General features: G+C 43.8%; 1 protein-coding gene across 1 annotated transcript in view; it reads right to left on the reverse strand.

Annotated features, from left to right (window-relative positions):
• LOC311129419 (solute carrier organic anion transporter family member 1C1-like) overlaps window positions 1-17,559 on the reverse strand; it is a 72,232-nt gene extending 54,673 nt beyond the window's left edge. Inside the window, exons 1-2 of the mRNA XM_084161704.1 lie at window positions 17,274-17,559; window positions 3,922-4,083 (exon numbers count right to left, since the gene is read on the reverse strand). Coding sequence (XP_084017830.1) covers window positions 3,922-4,077 — 156 coding nt within the window. The 5' untranslated portion in view covers window positions 4,078-4,083; window positions 17,274-17,559. The remainder of the gene's footprint in view (window positions 1-3,921; window positions 4,084-17,273) is intronic.
• Window positions 17,560-19,727: the final 2,168 nt, after the last annotated feature.

The raw sequence follows: 19,727 nt of genomic DNA on the forward strand, positions 1-19,727 counted from the left end.
TGCTTGGCACTTTTCATTGTCCCACAGTCCATGTGACGGCAGGCCACACAGTATCATATTGCAACACTTTGTTGCAAATTCACCATATTGGCCACATCCTATCATCCTGCAGACCGGCCTTATCACTCTAGAAATGCCATCTTCATGTCATTGCATGGCGTCCGTCCAGCCATGATTGTTCTGACTTATGTTGCTTTCTCCCTCGTGCCCCCACTACACTACTTCTCCCTCTCTCTGGTCGGTTGACTATGGCTGCCCATCATCCCGGGACCACAACCACCTCCACCCATGTTGCTACCGCATGATGACACCACGCACCCGAGGGCCACCATGATGACATCCCCAAGACCACCAACTTGGCTTCCAAGCCTCAGATCAGGCCTCAAAGTCAACCTAGGCCTAAACCAACTCCGGACCTGGCTTCTCTCCCAGCCTCAGATTACGACTTGACATCCGACACAGCCTAAGTCCCTGCAGCTACAGCTCCCCCCGACGGCCCAGCAGGCTGGCATTCTCTTTCCCCCCTCTCTATAATACCTGACACAGGTACACATCCCTCTCCCCTACACCCCCCTTTGTTCTCTCTCACTGCCCCCGTCTCCTCCACGCCGGCAGTGCACTACCTGCATCCAACGGCTGCTCTGGCCCCCCCGGCTCCCTTGCCTCTTGCAACTACTTTTCTCTCCGGCCCCACTGGACCCGTGACCACTGCCCTGGTGGCTCACCTACCCTCTCTGCCAGTGATGGCCTATCTCTCTCAGCATACTGCTACCTCTACCCCCCTCCTCTGATGCTCTGTCTCCGTCACCGGTGCAACTGGTTTTCAGGATGTCTGCGCTGGCCTCCCCACAGCCTTCAACTCATCCCACCCCAGTTTCCACTGGCCCCATATCTGCCTATCTGGCAGCGGCTCACCATCTTTCTCTGCCAGTGTTGACCTGTTTCCCTCATGTCTCGCTGACCTCCCGGCTACCTTGCCTGCTCTTTCTTCACAGCCTCCGGCTCCCCTCCCCCACCCCTGCTTGCCCCGTTTCAGTTCACTGGCTCACCCTCTATCTACCAGTGTCGACCACTCTCTTTACCTCAGGTCCCAGTACCACCAACACACCGTCTCCTCCCCTCTGCTCTCTGCCACCAACGACCTCACATCCCCACCTACTCAGCCAGTTATGTGCCCACCGCTACCACAGCGGTTTGGCCCCTGGACCTCCCAGCTGCGACCCTGTCCCAGATAAGTGAACTGACTGTCTCACGGTTCCAGTCTTCACTGCCGGCACTCTGGCCTCCCGGCTACAACCACTAGTAGCTCTCCCCCTCTCAGGTCCCGCTGGCCCCTTGTCCACTGCTACAGCAGTGGCTCACCCCCTCTCTCTGCCAGTGACGACCTCTCCCCACCTCAGGCCCTGCCGACGCATGACTGTTCCTCCCACAGTGACACACCCTCCCTCTCCACCATTGACAAACTCCATCTTCGCCTCTGGTCCCACTTGTCCTGTGACCGCCACCCTTGCAGTGCCTCACCTTCTCTGCCAGCGACGACTGCTCAGCCTGCTATATGTGCCTGCTGCTCCTGCTCCTCCAGCTGTGGCTTTGCCCCTATTCCTCACAGCTGTGACCTCTCAGTTCAGTGAGCCGATTGCCTCGAAGTTCCAGTTTTCACTGTTGGCTGCAGCCCAGCCCTGCCCTCCGGCTCACCATTCCCTGTTGACGGCAGACCTGGCTCTTCCTCCACCCATCACCCTCCACTTCAATTCGCATCCAGTCGCTTCCTCACTTCGCCAGAAGATTCTACAAGGTCCCGCTTGCCACGTGACCGCGGCAGCGGCTCACCCCCTCTCTCTGCAAGTGAGGACCTCTCCCCACCTCAGGTTCGTCTAGCCCCGTGAACGCTGCTCCAGCAACGGCTCACCCACTCTCTTTCGACCTCTCCCCACTTCAGGTCCCCCTGGCCCCTTCCTTGGCCTTCTTGTACTACAGAGACATAATTTGCTATGCTCACCCTACTCACCGCTAGGAGTTGGATGACTACCACTCCATTGTTATGGATCTGGCCGTTCACTTTGGTGGCGCAACAATCTACGAATGCCACTGCCACCAGGCTCCTGCAGTGATATGTCAGCACATACTGGGGCACTCTTGACAGTTCTACGGTCGCCTTCTCTTCACTGCTGGTCCCATGACTGCCACCCACGCAGTGCCTCACCTTCCATCCCTACCAGCCATGAACTCCCACATCTCAGCCAGTTACGTTCCAACTGATCTTGCAGCGGTTCGGCCCCTGGTTTTACCAGCGGAGACCCTCTACTAGATGTGAACCAACTTTCTCTGTTCAAGTATTCAGATGCTGGCCTCCGCCCACCCTTGTCACCAGCCAATCACCATTGACATCATGTCTGCCTGCATCCAGATGCTGAGATTAGGTTACGTCTCTCTACGCTGGGATTTATGTTTCTTTTGGCATTTTTCACTTCCTGCGGCGTTCTGAGTTTACATCACCGTCCTCTACAAATATACCTTCACCATCCAACACAATAAACCAATCAGTTTGGCAGAACCACAACAGTCTACCTGTTCCGGCTAACATCTACCCTCAGCCCTTACCAACCACTCACCTACTTCCAACAGCTCAGACAATCTCAACATACCTCTCCATCCGATCCACTGTTCATCACCAAATTAGGTTCCATCGCCTCACGAATGGTTCCATTCCCATCTGATACATCGGAGCTGCATCCATGGCATCTTGACACAGTATCCCAGACCATACCATACAACTCCTCGCACGCTGGTCCTCTCAAGCCTATCATTACTACATCCGCTCTGATATCAACATCAGGAGAGCACACAACATGCTCATCTCTCAGAACCCGCATTAACTCGAGCACTGTTTTCTAGTCCCTGCCTTCTTTCACGGACACCATCTACCTCACGCACCGACTTCTACCCAACCAGCCAAAAGAGGCTTGCCTGGTTCCTCTCAACGTTTTCTTCCTTCAAGAGTTTATTTCCCTTGCCACAGTCGCTTCTGCTTGCTCTCCTGGGGTCTAAGGTGGGCATCTCGTCCATACGCTGTATTACCTCAACTATATTGCCAACCATTCAGCACCTGCAGTCCAGAACAACTCACTTCCTCTCCAGGGTCAGACTAATTTGGAGTTCTCTTTTGGGGGATTGCCATCACCACATCAGCCTAACTACCATGGCCTGATGTCTACAAGCCAAACTCTACAGAGTCCACCCGTGTTCTCATTACCCTCCTGTAACCTTCTCACAGCCATTCAATTCCCTCAACAAAAAAAATATTAAACCCATATCAATGTCTGGTCCTTAAACTCGGAATGAAAGACTATTAAGGCCCAATGACGTTAAACAACATGGTTAGCTAACAGGAAAGGAAAAAACATGTAACATCCACACATGGTCTCACTAACTTACATGTGGTCAAATGAGCTGGAACATCATTTTGTCAGGTGATATAGAGTTCAGTATGGCTGCTCTTCCTGCCACAACAGAGGTATAGTATACCTAGAGAAATTTCAAGGTAGAAGTTGCCCTATAGGATCAGCTTTACCCCCGCCCCCCCACTAAATGCTAACCTTAACAGGAGAGGAGGCATGCAGAGGAGAGGTGGAGAGGAGGGAGGAGGAAGAGAGGAGAGGAGAGTTAGGGCTCTATTCAATCTGTATTGCCGAAGCGGTTCCAATTGTGTGATACAAAATGTAAAGGTAATTTCCGATTGCGCCGACATGAATGCAGTCTCCGCTAATGCGGGAACATTGTCTTTAAATTTTAATTGCGCTGTAACACTGAACTTCCGTTATACGGATTGAATAGCCCTTAAGCGAGTCAGAGAAAGTCAGAGAGTCAGAGGCAAAGAGAGGCAGAGAGCGGCAGAGGGAGGCCTAGTGGTTCTGATCATACCTTGAGGCTGGAGCAGGAGGAGCGTTGCTCCCTCGTAGAGGAGCTGCCTCTGTTCTCTGTCGTCCCTCTCTCCTTGGCCTCTGGCTCCATCCTACGGATGGCTCTCGTTTTCCTTGGGCAATGTTCCCTTAATGAAATTTCTTGGCATTGATGCATGCAACCCTGCAAATAGATAATTCAAGCATGTGACCCAGATCTCTTCCTATCCCGAAAATAAGTGTGTTTGCAGCAGCATTGCTCCAGTCTGAAGGCTAGGAAGGCCAATGGATTAAATTATATTTTAAGAGTTTTTAGGACTGTAGTCCACAGGCAATAAATAAATAAAACAGTATTTAATTAGAAAACTAACTCTTAAAAACAAATGGTTTTAGTAGCATATCATAGATTAAGACTATAGATTGAGATTTGACACACTTGAATGAAAATCAAAGGGGAGATGACACTCAAAGACTGCCCAAGTCCTAGAATCTTGCTCCTACTTCCAGGAATGTATTGATGGATAATTAATTCAACCAAAGAACCTTAGACATGAGAGAACTATGTGGTAACCTGTCCAGAGCATGCATGCATGCATGCATCTCTCTCTCTCTCTCTCTCTCTCTCTCTCTCTCTCTCTCTCTCTCTCTCTCTCTCTCTCTCTCTCTCTCTCTCTCTCTCTCTCTCTCTCTCTCTCTCTCTCTCTCTCTCTCTCTCTCTCTCTCTCTCTCTCTCTCTCTCTCTCTCTCTCTCTCTCTCTCTCTGTCTCTCAGCCTCCAACCTTATGAATAGTAAATAGCTTCCACTCAAATCTTACAATCAATATATAAATATACTGTAGCTGCAAGCAGCCATGCTGGGGTTCAAGCTTTGGCCCAACAGGACCACCATAAGGACAAATTGGACACATCGCTCTTGGATGAGCTACACTATGTACAGTACCAGTCAAATGTTTGGACACACCTACTCATTCAAGGGTAGAATAATAGTGAAGACATTAAAACTATGAAATAACACATATGGAATCACGTAGTAACCAAAAATATATTTTAAATTTGAGATTCTACAAAGTAGCCACCCTTTGCCTTGATGACAGCATTGCACACTCTTGGCATTCTCTTTTTGGAGAAATGTCCTCTGGTCTGATGAAACAAAAATAGAACGGTTTGGCCATAATGACCATCGTTATGTTTGGAGGAAAAAGGGGGTTGCTTGCAAGCCGAAGAACACCATTCCAACCGTGAAGCACGGGGGTGGCAGCATCATGCTGTGGGGGTGCTTTGTTGCAGGAGGGACTGGTGCACTTCACAAAATAGATGGCATCATGAGGAAGGAAAATTATGGGGATATATTGAAGCTCTCAAGACATCTGTCAGGAAGTTAAAACTTGGTGGCAAATGGGTCTTCCAAAGTTGTGGCAAAATGGCTTAAGGACAACAAAGTCAAGGTATTGGAGTGGCCATCACAAAGCCCTGACCTCAATCCTATATTAAATTTGTGGGCAGAACTGAAAAAGCGTGTGCGAGCAAGGAGGCCTACAAACCTGACTCAGTTACACCAGCTCTGTCAGGAGGAATGGGCCAAAATTCACCCAGCTTATTGTGGGAAGCTTGTGGAAGACTACCCGAAACGTTTGACCCAAGTTAAACAATTTAAAGGTAATGCTACCAAATACTAATTGAGTGTATGTAAACTTCTGACCCACTGGGAATGTGATGACAGAAATTAAAGCTGAAATAAATCACTCTACTATTATTCTAACATTTCACATTCTTAAAATAAAGTGGTGATCCTAACTGACCTAAGACAGGGATTTTTTCCTAGGATTAAATGTCAGGAATTGTGAAAAACTGAGTTTAAATGTACAGTGAGGGAAAGAAGTATTTGATCCCCTGCTGATTTTGTACGTTTGCCAACTGACAAAGAAATGATCAGTCTATAATTTTAATGGTAGGTTTATTTAAACAGTGAGAGACAGAATAACAACAAAAAAATCCAGAAAAACGCATGTCAAAAATGTTACAAATTGATTTGCATTTAATGAGGGAAATAAGTATTTGACCCCCCTGCAAAACATGACTTAGTACTTGGTGGCAAAACCCTTGTTGGCAATCACAGTGGTCAGACGTTTCTTGTAGTTGGCCACCAGGTTTGCACACATCTCAGGAGGAATTTTGTCCCACTCCTCTTTTCAGATCTTCTCCAAGTCATTAAGGTTTCGAGGCTGACGTTTGGCAACTCGAACCTTCAGCTCCCTCCACAGATTTTCTATTGGATTAAGGTCTGGAGACTGGCTAGGCCACTCCAGGACGTTAATGTGCTTCTTCTTAAGCCACTCCTTTGTTGCCTTGGCCATGTGTTTTGGGTCATTGTCATGCTGGAATACCCATCCACGACCCATTTTCAATGCCCTGGCTGAGGGAAGGAGGTTCTCACCCAAGATTTGACGGTACATGGCCCCATCCATCGTCCCTTTGATGCAGTGAAGTTGTCCTGTCCCCTTAGCAGAAAAACACCCCCAAAGCATAATGTTTCCACCTCCATGTTTGATGGTGGGGATGGTATTCTTGTGGTCATAGGCAGCATTCCTCCTCCTCCAAACACGGCGAGTTGAGTTGATGCCAAAGAGCTACATTTTGGTCTCATCTGACCACAACACTTTCACCCAGTTCTCCTCTGAATCATTCAGATGTTCATTGGCAAATTTCAGACGGGCATGTATATGTGCTTTCTTGAGCAGGGGGACCTTGCGGGCACTGCAGGATTTCAGTCCTTCACGGCGTGGTGTGTTACCAATTGTTTTCTTGGTGACCATGGTCCCAGCTGCCTTGGGATCATTGACAAGATCCTCCCGTGTAGTTATGGGCTGATTCCTCACCGTTCTCATGATCATTGCAACTCCACGAGGTGAGATCTTGCATGGAGCCCCAGGCCGATGGAGATTGACAGTTATTTTGTGTTTCTTCCATTTGCGAATAATTGCACCAACTGTTGTCACCTTCTCACCAAGCTGCTTGGAAATGGTCTTGTAGCCCATTCCAGCCTTGTGTAGGTCTACAATCTTGTCCCTGACATCCTTGGAGAGCTCTTTGGTCTTGGCCATGGTGGAGAGTTTGGAATCTGATTGATTGATTGCTTCTGTGGACAGGTGTCTTTTATACAGGTAACAAACTGAGATTAGGAGCACTCCCTTTAAGAGTGTTCTCCTAATCTCAGCTCGTTACCTGTATAAAAGACACCTGGGAGCCAGAAATCTTTCTGATTGAGAGGGGGTCAAGTACTTATTTCCCTCATTAAAATGCAAATCAATTTATAACATTTTTGACATGCGTTTTTCTGGATTTTTTTGTTGTTATTCTGTCTCTCATTGTTCAAATAAACCTACCATTAAAATTGTAGACTGATAATATCTTTGTCATTGGGTAAACGTACAAAATCAGCAGGGGATCAAATACTTTTTTCCCTCACTGTATTTGGCTAAGATGTATGTAAACTTCCGACTTCAACTGTATAATGTGGACACCCTTTCAAATTAGTGGATTCGGCTATTTCAGCCACAACCATTGCTGACAGATGTATAAAATTGAGCACACAGCCTTGCAATCTCCATAGACAAACATTGGCAGTAGGATGGCCTTACTGAAGAGCTCAGTGACTTTCAATGTGGCACCGTCATAGGATGCCACCTTTCCAACAAGTCAGTTTGTCAAATTTATGCCCTGCTGTTATTGTGAAGTGGAAACGTCTAGGAGCAACAACAGCTCAGCCGCGAAGTGGTAGGCCACACAAGCTCACAGAACGGGACCGCCGAGTGCTGAAGCGCATAGCGTGTAAAAATCGTCTGTCCTCAGTTGCTACACTCACTACCGAGTTCCAAACTGCCTCTGGAAGCAATGTCAGCACAATAACTGTTCGTCGGGAGCTTCATGAAATGGGTTTCCATGGCCGAGCAGCTGCACACAAGCCTGAGATCACCATGTGCAATGGCAAGTCTCTAGTTCAAACAACATGGCCGTTATAAGCCAACAGCACCGCCATGAGGCCAAACAGAACCAAACTCTACAGGTTAGCTAGACTCACATCGCTGAGCATGTGTGCCAAATTCCATTACTTTGTCAAACAGATCAAGAGATATAAATATATGGTGGATCAGATTGTTCTTGCATATGTTGAGTCTTGACAGTGTTGGGTAAATGTGTATCACGTTTTGTTTCAATGCGAATAACCACGTCTGATTTATATGCATTTATGTGCCACCCCACACCCACTTTAATGTTTATTGGTCAGTACCGGCCATGTTGTTTGAGATGCTAGCCTGGAAAAACATGCGTTGTGAGACCTTGGTCCATAGATGCCAAATAAGGCTTTCCATCATTAAACACGTCTCGTTATCTTGTCTGTTGTCTGGGCTGTAACATGGTCATCATCTGATATTTACGTTAGCTGATGAAAATTGACATGGAGCCTCCGGGGAGGGAGGGGAAGAGGGAGAGAGAGCGAGACCTCCCCAGTAGTCATGTGAGAGCGCTGGGCTGGGTACAGCACGGTAAGTTGCTGCAGGGTGTCACTCAGCAGGCGATCAGAGCCTAGTGTTGATTGCAAAAGGCATCTCTCTCTCGGACTCACCTAGACAACAACACATTAACAACAGCTGATAAGAAAACAAATTCACTAGTAGACCTACAGTGCTTACTTACAGGTCCTGATACAGACCTGGATAAACAGTCTGTATGTGAAGCCGTGGCCCACATAGAGTGAATTACTCAGGTTAGACTTGAAATAAAAAAACTCTACAGCAGCACTTTAATAAAGAAAAACAATATTCTACTTGTTGAGCTGGAGGGAGAAGAGACGCCAGCACACCATGAGTGCAATGATAGCTAGCCTGGATGGTCATTCTCAAAGGAGGAAGATAATGGAGACAAACATAAATTGATTCACACCATGGTAACCTGTTACAGCTATCCTCCAATCCAATCTCTTTGTGACTTAATCAATTAACTACAGGACTCCATATACTGGAGCTCATGACTGCTTTACCAGATGGGCACTCCACAGTCTGATTCACTCTGAATGAGATCTTATTGAGTTATAGGAACTTAGACCATTTTGGCGTATTTCTGCCTGGATCTCTGTATGCCTAACACTGAGTCAGGATAAAATGCTGCTGGTTAATCCCTTGTCGACAAAGGAATCAGAATTACACAGGATTAGTAGCCTAAATTCTTTTATCATATTTGAGAAAACAGAACAGAAATGCTGTGGTTACTTATTTTTTCACTGTAACGGGTACTGGGGTCAGTCAGTAGCCTAGCTGTCATTTTGAATTTCCTTGGGAAATAATTACATTGACCACCTATAGATTTTTTTCCTGTAGATGAAGAAACCTGTTATTGTCAAGGAGGATGTAAACCAAAAAGATGTAAGCACATCATGTAGGGCACAACATGCGCTCATAAATCGTTCTATTATTTTTTTTAAACATACTCTACCATACTGTTATAGGTTTTCTTTCCACAAGAATGGACATGGCAACAACTTCGTGTGCATTTGCTCACAGCAAATTGGCCAGAGTTACATAGTGTTGATTTTTCAGTGTAGCATTTCTAGTGTTGATTCAGGAGTTAAATTAAATCTGTAAGAGTGTTATTTTACAGTGGTGTAAAATAATCCAAGTGTTGGTGTTAATAACCAGTGTTGAGTGTGAGAGTGGGACTGTGTCAGTTTTACTCTGTGGAGAGAAAAACATTCCCATCAAAACCACACCCATCATTATCAGATTTCCCAGCATGCCATACTGCAGGTAGACAGTTTTAGGATTGTTTTTAGTATTTGTGTTTTAGCATGTACATTGACTGATTGACTGATTAATCTTATGCTACACAAAGATAACATATTTTTCTAAACTAATCCAATCAGTTAGTTCGATGATTGCACCCGTTACTGAAATGGTTGTTCCAGTTTCAGTGGTTTAGGTAGTCTCTTCATAATGTCCCTAACCCTGATAGTCATTCTGAATGCAGGTTGCGGGAGAATAAAAATATCAACTGTAGTAGTCAACTGTCCTTACTCTGGCTGGATTCCAGTAGGAGTTACACATCGCTTTGCAAGCCAGCATAATGTTATTTTCAGCCCTGATGTTGTCTGTAAACCAGGAGGTTCCTAACACCCTCTGTGTTAGGTTAAAACTTGGCCATCAAAGTAAGGCTGATGATATATTTTATATATTGTCCTTAGGAGTTTAATTTAACAATGACATCTGCCTCCGGTAGGAGCCCACTTGGACTGATAATGAACGAATTCAACAACCTTGTCAGTAACTACGTTTCCATCCACAGTTTTCTGTGAGTAAAGTCATACCGTATAAAAATGTTTTCAAGACAGCAGTGATGGAAATAGGACGTTTCTGTTTTTGTTTTTAATGCCGACAGATCATTTATTTGTTCGACATGTTGGGATCTTTTTGTGTCGGAAAATTTATTATGCGGGAAATGGTTCTTTGAATCAGCTGTGTAGTGCTAGGGCAACAACCAAAACGTGCATCCGTGGGGGGCCCCAGGACAGAGTTAGGGAAACACTGACGTAGCCTACCCGCACTGTATCTGTGAGCTGTTGGCTAGAGTGCATGTGCCAAGACCGTAGTAGGCACATTTGCTATTTAACGCAACAGTTTTCAGTAGAGATGAAAATGCGATTGAAACACATTGAACTTCAGATTTACATGAAATCTTAAGCCAAAAAATGAATTGTGTGCACTAAGTCATCATGCAGTGATTTTTATCCACAACAAGTTTGTTTGCTGGAAACACACCATTGGTAGGGACATTTGCATAATTTCTTTATGCGTTTTTTTTTATATTTGCATGCAAATCTGTCGCCAATTGGATGGAAACCTGGCTACTGTCACTAACAAATACAGTCATGGGTGGTAACTCTACAATTCACTCGAAAAGGCAAGGCACACTGGAATATTATATTGTAGGCGTGGTTTAGTAGGGGTGTGGCTTTCAATTATTTGTTTTTGGCCACCTGTGAGTGGAAGTGTAGTACCAGTTTAAGTAGTCTATGGTTATGTTAATTAAAGCTTGAGCATGTCCAATGCCAGTCCTGAGGTGTTTGTAAATGCTTACATAAGCGCATTTGGCATTAATGGTTTATAAATATTCTTGTAATGTCCTTAATTCAAAATGAGTGATATTGCCAAGAGGTACAGACCTCCTTGTGTAACGGTTAAAAATACTGCATAACGTAACACCATTGATGCAAACTATATACACTTCCTACTGTTAAAAAAACATATTGAAGTGTTATTGCGTTACACTAACAATGTTAATTCCCTAACTGAGAAAGTGTAACAACACATCCGCTTTTTAACACTGTAAAGTTTGGACCTGTATAGACATTTACCAATGTCAGTGTTGATTTAACACAGGAGAATTTGCTGTGCTGTAATGTCACGGCAGCTCTCATTACCATAAACTATTCAAACTCTTCCGAACGCATCATTTAGAAATCTCAGCAACAACTGTACCAGTGCCGGTTATGTAACAACGATTTTACAAACTGAACATTTTGGACAACAGAATAGTTTAAAGAGCAATTAGGAAAGAAAGTGTGAAGAGAGAGAGAGAAAAATAACTTTAAACAAAGTTATGCCCAAACATAAAGCGGTCCCCCTATAAGCTACATAAATTTGACCGTTTCTTACAGGCAACTCGGTGGCAAGTAAAATTCTGTATTTCATATTACACTACACATACTGTAATATAAATACAGTATCAGAACAAGTACTGTGTGATGACACACAGTACAATACCATAAAATTGTCTGTATTATACTGTAAAAAAGTCAACACTACCGTAATCAGAATGAATGAATGAATGGATTAATTAATAAAATTCATTGAGCGGAGGGGTTTGTATTTTACTGTAATTACAAGGGATTTGTGCAAGCAGGTTGGCTGCTAGGTAAAGTGTTTACACATTACAGTATATTAATGAATATTTGGTTTTTAATATCACTTGCACTTCTAGAGGCCGTAACAAAGGCCTCCAAACTGGCAGCAACTACACTGCAAAACAGACAAAAAGGACATGGCAAGATTCTCAACCATTTATGGTTTAAGACTTGCTGGCACTCCAATCTGCCCCTTACACAGTGCCTTCAAAAAGTATTCACACCCCTTGACTTTTTCCACATTTTACTGTGTTACTGCCTGAATTTAAAATAGATTCAATTGAGATTTTATGTCACTGGCATACACACAATAAATCAAATTGTATTTGTCAAATGCGGTGAATACAACAGGTGTAGACATTAGCGTGAAATGCTTAGTTACAAGCCCTTAACCAACAAAGCAAATAAGAAACATTTGCAAAATAAACTAAAAGAAAAATAGTAACACAATAAAATAACAATAGCAAGGCTATATAAAAGGAGTACTGGTACCGAGTCAATGTGCAGGGGTATGGGTTAGTCGAGCTAATTGAGGTAATATGTACATGTAGGTGGGGGTTTAGTGACTATGCATAGATAATAAACAGGGGGTACCAGCAGCGTATGTGAAGAGTGTGAGGAATGTGAATGTGTGTGTGTGTGTGGCGTCAATATGCATGTGTGTTTTGTGTGTGTGTCCGTGTGTGTGTGTGTTGGAGTGTCAGTGTAGTATGTGTGAGTGAGTGGGTAGAGTCCAGTGAGTGTACATCGAGCCTGTGCAAGAGAGTCAGTGGAAAAAATAAGAATCAATCAGAATAAAATAAGGGGGTCAATGCAAATAGTCCGGGTAGCCATTTGACTGTTCAGAAGTCTTATGGCTTTGGGGTAGAAGCTGTTAGGGAGCCTTTTGGTCCCAGACTTGGCGCTCCGGTATTGCTTGCCGTGCGGTAGCAGAGAGAACAGTTTATGACTTGGGTGGCTGGAGTCTTTGACAATTTTTAGGGCCTTCCTCTGACACCACCAGGTATAGAGGTCCTGGATGGCAGGAAGCTCGAGCCGGTGATGTACTGGGCCGTACACACTACCTTCTGTAGCACCTTGCGGTAGGAGGCCGAGCAGTTGCCATACCAAGCGGTGATGCAACCAGTCAGGATGCTCTCGATGGTGCAGCTGTATAACTTTTTGAGGATCTGAGGTCACATGCCAAATCTTTTCAGCCTCCTGAGGGGGAATAGGCAATGACGTGCCCTCTTCACGACTGTCTTGGTTTGTTTGGACCGTGATAGGTCGTTAGTGATGTGGACAACAAGGAACTTTAAGCTCTTGACCCGCTCCACTACAGCCCTGTCGATGTGAATGGGGGCGTGCTCGGTCCTCCTTTTCCTTTAGTCCACAATCAGCTCCTTTGTCTTGCTCACGTTGAGGGAAAGGTTGTTGTCCTGGCACCACACTACCAGGTCTCTGACCTCCTCCCTATAGGCTGTCTCATCGTTGTCGGTGATCAGGCCTACCACCGTTGTGTCGTCGGCAAACTTAATGATGGTGTTGGAGTCGTGCGTGAACAGGGAGTACAGGAGGGGACTAAGCTAGGTTTGGGCGGTTTACCAGCTATACCATATACCGGGGTATTTGGAAAAAGCCAAGGGATGGTTTTTCTATACCGTCAATACCGTTGAAACTATATCTTTGAAGTGTTTTAATAAATCAGAATATTTGTAGCTACTTTTTAAGTAAATACCTGCAGCCAACTTGTGCAATACATTAGGAGATAAAGCACATTGCGTTCTTCAATTCACCTGTCACATTATTATGAAGCTTACAGTAGTCCCCATTCACGTGTCACGTGGTATTTGTTTACAAGCACACAAGGAGGAGAAACCGGAGCCTTGTGATTCACTCACTGTTGTGCAGCATGCGCCAGGTGATCTAATTACAGTATGGAATCCTCAAACTAAATGTTTGCCAGCAAGATATCGTAGAAATAGGGTGTGTTCTAAAGTTGGCTAGCTTGCTAACTACTTCCAGACACAAATGAGGGAACACCTCACTCTGACCATTTTACACGTCCTAGCAGAGCTGGTTAGGCTGTTTTCAAGTTATCTAAAGCATTACTGACACTGGTCATATCCAACGGTCAGTTATTCTGCACTCTGTCACACTCAGATGAGAGTGCTCTGAAATCGGAGTAGACAGCCTGAGTGAATTTACGAGCGCACCCTAAATTAACTGTCAAAAATGTGCTAAATGCTCTGCAATTATGCATTTGGTTTGCTAATTTTGTAGCTAGTTAGCTATCTAGCTAAGTTGTTAGCTTTTTCCTAAATCAAGCATTTGCTTGGTAACAGCAGAGAATCCCTTCCTGGATCAAGAGCCTTGCTGGCTAATATTTGTTTTGTGCATGCAGCAAACTGTGAGTAGCATTTTTGAGTTACTTGTATAGTTTTGGTCAGAAACTGTACAAAATGTTAGCATTCTCTATGGGATTTTACATGTACTTGTTAGCATAACTAACCTTCGTATTACAGAGTATCAGTGGGGTTTGAAAACAACGCCCCTTATGTTCAGTGCCGGTATTTCCGAATATCCCGGTATGGCACAAGGTCGGTATAAAAGGTATGATAATCTGGATACCGCCCAAGCCTAGACTAATGCCGCATTCAAAACAACTGGGAGCTCGGAAATCTCCGACTTCAGTGCGTTCAAAACTACTGCGAACTCTGAAAAAAATTAGCTCTGACTGGGAAAAATCTTTTTTAACAGTCATCCAACTTTGAATTCCAACTCGGGAACTTGGGCCTCTTTCTAGAGCTCCAACTTTCTGACCTGAAGAACACTGATGTCATGATTTGACCAAACTCGGTCCTCGGGACCCCAAGGGGTGCATGTTTTGGTTTTTGCCCTAACACTACACAGCTGATTCAAATGATCAAAGCTTGATGATTAGTTGATTATTTGAATCAGCTGTGTAGTGCTAGGGCAAAAACCAAAACGTGCACCCCTTGGGATCCCGAGAACAGAGTTTGGGAAATCCTGTCTTACTCACATCAGCTACGGCGATCGTGATCACAAAGCCGTCTGGAACAACTGGTGCTCTCATGCATGGTTCCGTGTTGCTTGCCTCAAAGAGAACATAGAAGGCATTTAGCTCGTTTGGTCGGCTCGCGTCACTGGGAAGCTCGTGGCTGGGTTTTCCTTTGTAATCTGTGATAGTTTGCAAGCTCTGCCACATCCAACGAGCATCAGAGCCAGTGTAGTAGGATTTGATCTTAGTCCTGTATTGATGCTTTGCCTGCTTGATGGTTCATCAGAGCCCGTAAAGAGATTTCTTATAAGCATCTGGATTAGTGTCCCGCTCCTTGAAAGCGGCCTTTCGCTCAGTGCGGATGTCGTCGATGCACTTATTAATGAAGCCGGTGACCGATGTGGTATACTCCTCAATGTAATCGGATGAATCGCGGAACATATTCCAGTCTGTGCTAGTGAAACAGTCCTGTAGCTTAGCATCCGCTTCATCGGACCACTTCTGTATTGAGCGCATCACTGGTACTTCCTGTTTAAGTATTTGCTCGTAAGCAGGAATCAGGAGGATAAAGTTATGGTCAGATTTGCCAAATGCAGGGCAACTGAGAGCTATCTACGCGTCTCTGTGTGTGGAGTAATGGTGATCTAGAGTTTTTTTCCCTCTAGTTGCACATGTGACATGCTGGTAGAAATGAGGTAAAACAGATTTCAGTTAAAGTCCCCGGCCACTAGAAGCGCCACATCTGGATAAGCATTTTCTTGTTTGCTTATGGCCTTATACAGCTCGTTAAGTGCGGTCTTAGTGCCAGCATCAGTTTGTGGTGGTAAATAGACAGCTAAGAAGAATATAGATGAAAGGTATCTTGGTAAATAGTGTGGTCTACAGTTTATCATGAGGTACTCTAACTCAGGAGAGCAAAACCTTGAGACCTCCTAATATTAGAGATTGCGCACCAGCTGTTGTTGACAAAGAGACATACACCACCCCCCGTGATCTTACCGGAGGCTGCTATTCTGTTTTGCCGATGCACGGAAAACCCAGCTAACTGTATATTATCCATGATATTACAGTTTTTAATGTCCCGTTGATAGGATAGTCTCGAATGGAGCTCATCAATTTTATTCTCCAGTGATTGCACGTTCGCCAGTAGAACAGAGGTAAAGGCGGATTATCCACTCGCTGACGCAGTCAGCTCTTCGACCTCTTTAACAACATCTCCTCTTCATACAATTGACGGGAATTTGAGCCTGGTCCGGGAAGAACAGTATATCCTTCGCATCAGACTCATTACAGAACAAATCCTCGTCCCGTTTGAGGTGATGTCCAAAACCTATTTTCGGTCATAGGAAACGATGATGGAAACATTATGTACAAAAAAGTTAAAAACTGCAACAACAAAAAAACACAAAAGAACACAATTGGTCAGGAGCCTATAAAATGGCGGCCATCCCCTCCGGCGCCAATGTTAACTGTTACCAGTTTTGACATAAAGTGGCTTGAAAATCTATGGCAAGACTTGAAAATGGGTGTCTAGCAATGATCAACAACCGACTTGACAGAGCTTGAAAATAAAAGAATTGCAAATATTGTACAATCCAGGTGAGCAAAGCTCTTATAGATTTACCCAGTAAGACTCACAGCTGTAATTGCTGCCAAAGGTGATTCTAACATGTATTGAATACTTTCAAATTACACAGTATTTTGTGTAGATCATTGACAAAAAAAAACTGACAATTAAATACATTTTAATCCCACCTTGTAACACAACAAAATGTGGAAAAAGTCAAAGGGTGTGAATACTTTTTGAATGCACTGTACATTTTGAATTGATGGGGCACTTTAAACACATAGGAGTTCAATTGTCACAGCATTCTCACTCAGGGGTGATAGCCTCTTACAAAGCACACCTCAAAATATGTTAATGAGCCAAACGCTCTAACCACTAGGCTACCTGCTGCCCTTTACATGGTACAGCACTGTATTCTGTTGGGTGGAATTACAGTACCATTCCAAATACAGCAATTTTCCCACAATACACCATCATTTACAGTATGCCGCATAGTTAAACATTTCAGAGTTTTTTTTTACTGTTGATAATACCTCAAATTACAGTTATGTTACAGTGTAGGTAGACAGGTTCCTCACTTAAATTCACAGTGAATCTGTGATAAGTAAAAATCATAAATTACATGTTTTGTGATGGGGTATGAGTCAAGGGTTTCAAAACACTGAATTCAAACACTCAGTCTGCAAGTATCTTAAATAAATAAACGCTTACGAAAATATAGTTGTCTTCCTGGTCGACCTATCTGACAGCTTCGGTCTATTCCAGCTGTGATGCTCAGCATAAGTAAAGTGTCACTACAAAAGCTATCAAACACTTGTGTAGGAGAACAAAAATAAATGTTGAGTCACTTACCAAGTATACGATGAAACAATCGCCCTATATTTTCCAATGAGGTAATACAACAACCTATGACAAAAACGCGTAGTATTCCCGGTGGCAGAGAGTTTGACAGCGCGGCAGATGTCTCGAGCTCAGGGAAAACTTCCCATATGGATGAAGAGCAGTAAAGCCACCGGTTATTAAAGGTCATAGAATAAGGTATTTCTCAAAAGTTCTTCTCCCCGCCTCTTATCATACACCGTTCCAATTATCTAAATATTTGACCTCAATCAGACCGAGTTTTCACAACATTCTCGCTGAGAAGTTAAACAGTTTGGAACCTGAATCGGTTTGTGCAACCCCAACGCTGCTTGAAGAAATTAGCTCACGCACGTGATAACACTTCAGAGGGAGCGAGGCAGAGCGCGCTGGATGGTGATATGTAACCTACTTCCAGAATTGATTCGTTTAACGCAAAGCTTCTCGATGGACAAAAAGGTTAACGACAATAAAACACCGTTAAGTTGAGTGAAAGAGGTAAAGTCGTTCATCTTCAAAGGGGCTGTTTATTAGTCCATTGAGATGTTGCCAATGATGCGTTCACACAACCTTAATACCACACATGTTCAAAAATAATCCCAGCTCATGCCAGAGACTACTTGGCATGTGACGTCTGCAATATGTGTCTTCAATGCAAATTTGATGTCAGTGAGAGAAACATTAAGGCAAACAGATGTTATTGTGTGTGGAATTGTTACATAGAATTGTCACAAGGCATAATACAACATAACACTTCTACTTATATAATGTAGCCTAGTCCATAATATAACACTACCACTAATCACACACACACAGGGTTGGGTACGTTACTTTCTAAATGTAATCCGTTAGTTACCTGTCCAAAATTGTAATCAGTAATGTAACTTTTGGATTACCCAAACTCAGTAATGCAATCTGATTACTTTTACTTTTGGATTACTTTACATTAAGAATCACCTTTATTCGCCAAGTACATTTACACATACTCAGAATTGTACTTGGTGATATGGTGCTGCTAGTGGTAGACAACATTTAGAGACATACAGACAGTTCGGTTCAGGTCCCATCCTACATCCTGATATTACCAGGTTCTGACCACTAGATGGTGCTGTTCCTGCTATTAGGTGAAAACGTTTGAAGACCCCCCTCAATGTTAAAGGGATAGTTCCCCCACATAATAAAATTACATTTGATTATTCCTTGCCATGTAAGCAGTCTATTGACAAGTGTATGACAACCCTTGCTTTGGTTTTGTTGGCCAATGTTTCAAATGTTAACTTTTTAGCATTTGTGGCACAAACCAATGCAAGTCCTACAGTGCCTTCGGAAAGTATTCAGACTCCTTGACTTGTTCCACATTTTGTTAGGTTACAGCCTTATTCAAAAACTGATTAAATTGTTTCCCCCCCTCATCAATCTACACACAATACCCCATAATGACAAAGCAAAAACAATTTTGACATTTTTGCTAATTTATTAGAAATAGAAAACTGAAATATATTTACATAAGTATTCAGACCCTTTACTCAGTACTTTGTTGAAGCACCTTTGGCAGCGATTACAGCCTTGTGTCTTCTTGGTTTTGACGCTACAAGCTTCCATCTGGCCACTACCATAAAGGCCTGATTGGTGGAGTGCTGCAGAGATGGTTGTCCTTCTGGAAGGTTCTCCCATCTCCACAGAGGAACTCTAGAGCTCTGTCAGAGTCACCTCCCTGACCAAGGCCTGTCTGCCCCGATTGCTCAGTTTGGCCAGGCGACCAGCTCTAGGAAGAGTCTTGGTGGTTCCAAACTTCTTCCATTTAAGAATGATGGAGGCCACTGTGGTCTCAGGGACCTTCAATGCTGCAGAATTTTTTTGGTACCCTTCCCCAGATCTATGTTTTGACACAATCCTGTCTAGGACCTCTACGGCCAATTCCTTCAACCTCATGGCTTGGTTTTTACTCTGACATGCACTGTCAACTGTGGGACCTTATATAGACAGGTGTGTGCCTTTCCAAATCATGTCCAATCAATTGAATTTACCACAGGTGGACTCCAATCAAGTTGTAGAAACATCTCAAGGATGATCAATGGAAACAGGATGCACCTGAGCTCAATTTTGAGTCTCATAGCAAAGGGTCTGAATACTTATGTAATTGAGGTATTTCTGTTTATTAAAACCTATTTTCGCTTTGTCATTATGGGGTATTGTGTGTAGATTGCTGAGATTTTTATTGATTTAATCAATTTTAGAATAATGCTGTAACGTAACAAAAGGAGGGAAAAGTAAGTGGGTCTGAATACTTTCCGAAGGCATTTTCACGCTTCATGTTCAAATATCATCAAAGTATCTAAAAATGGATTGTGTAACTCAATGATGTTACTTATAGATGATTTGGAAATGAAGCACAAAAATGCTAATAAAGGTATCATTGACTTGCATTGGATTTGAAAGAAAGTGGCC

The sequence above is a fragment of the Coregonus lavaretus genome (assembly GCF_964263955.1).
Source record: "Coregonus lavaretus genome assembly, chromosome: 5".
NCBI lineage: Eukaryota > Metazoa > Chordata > Actinopteri > Salmoniformes > Salmonidae > Coregonus > Coregonus lavaretus.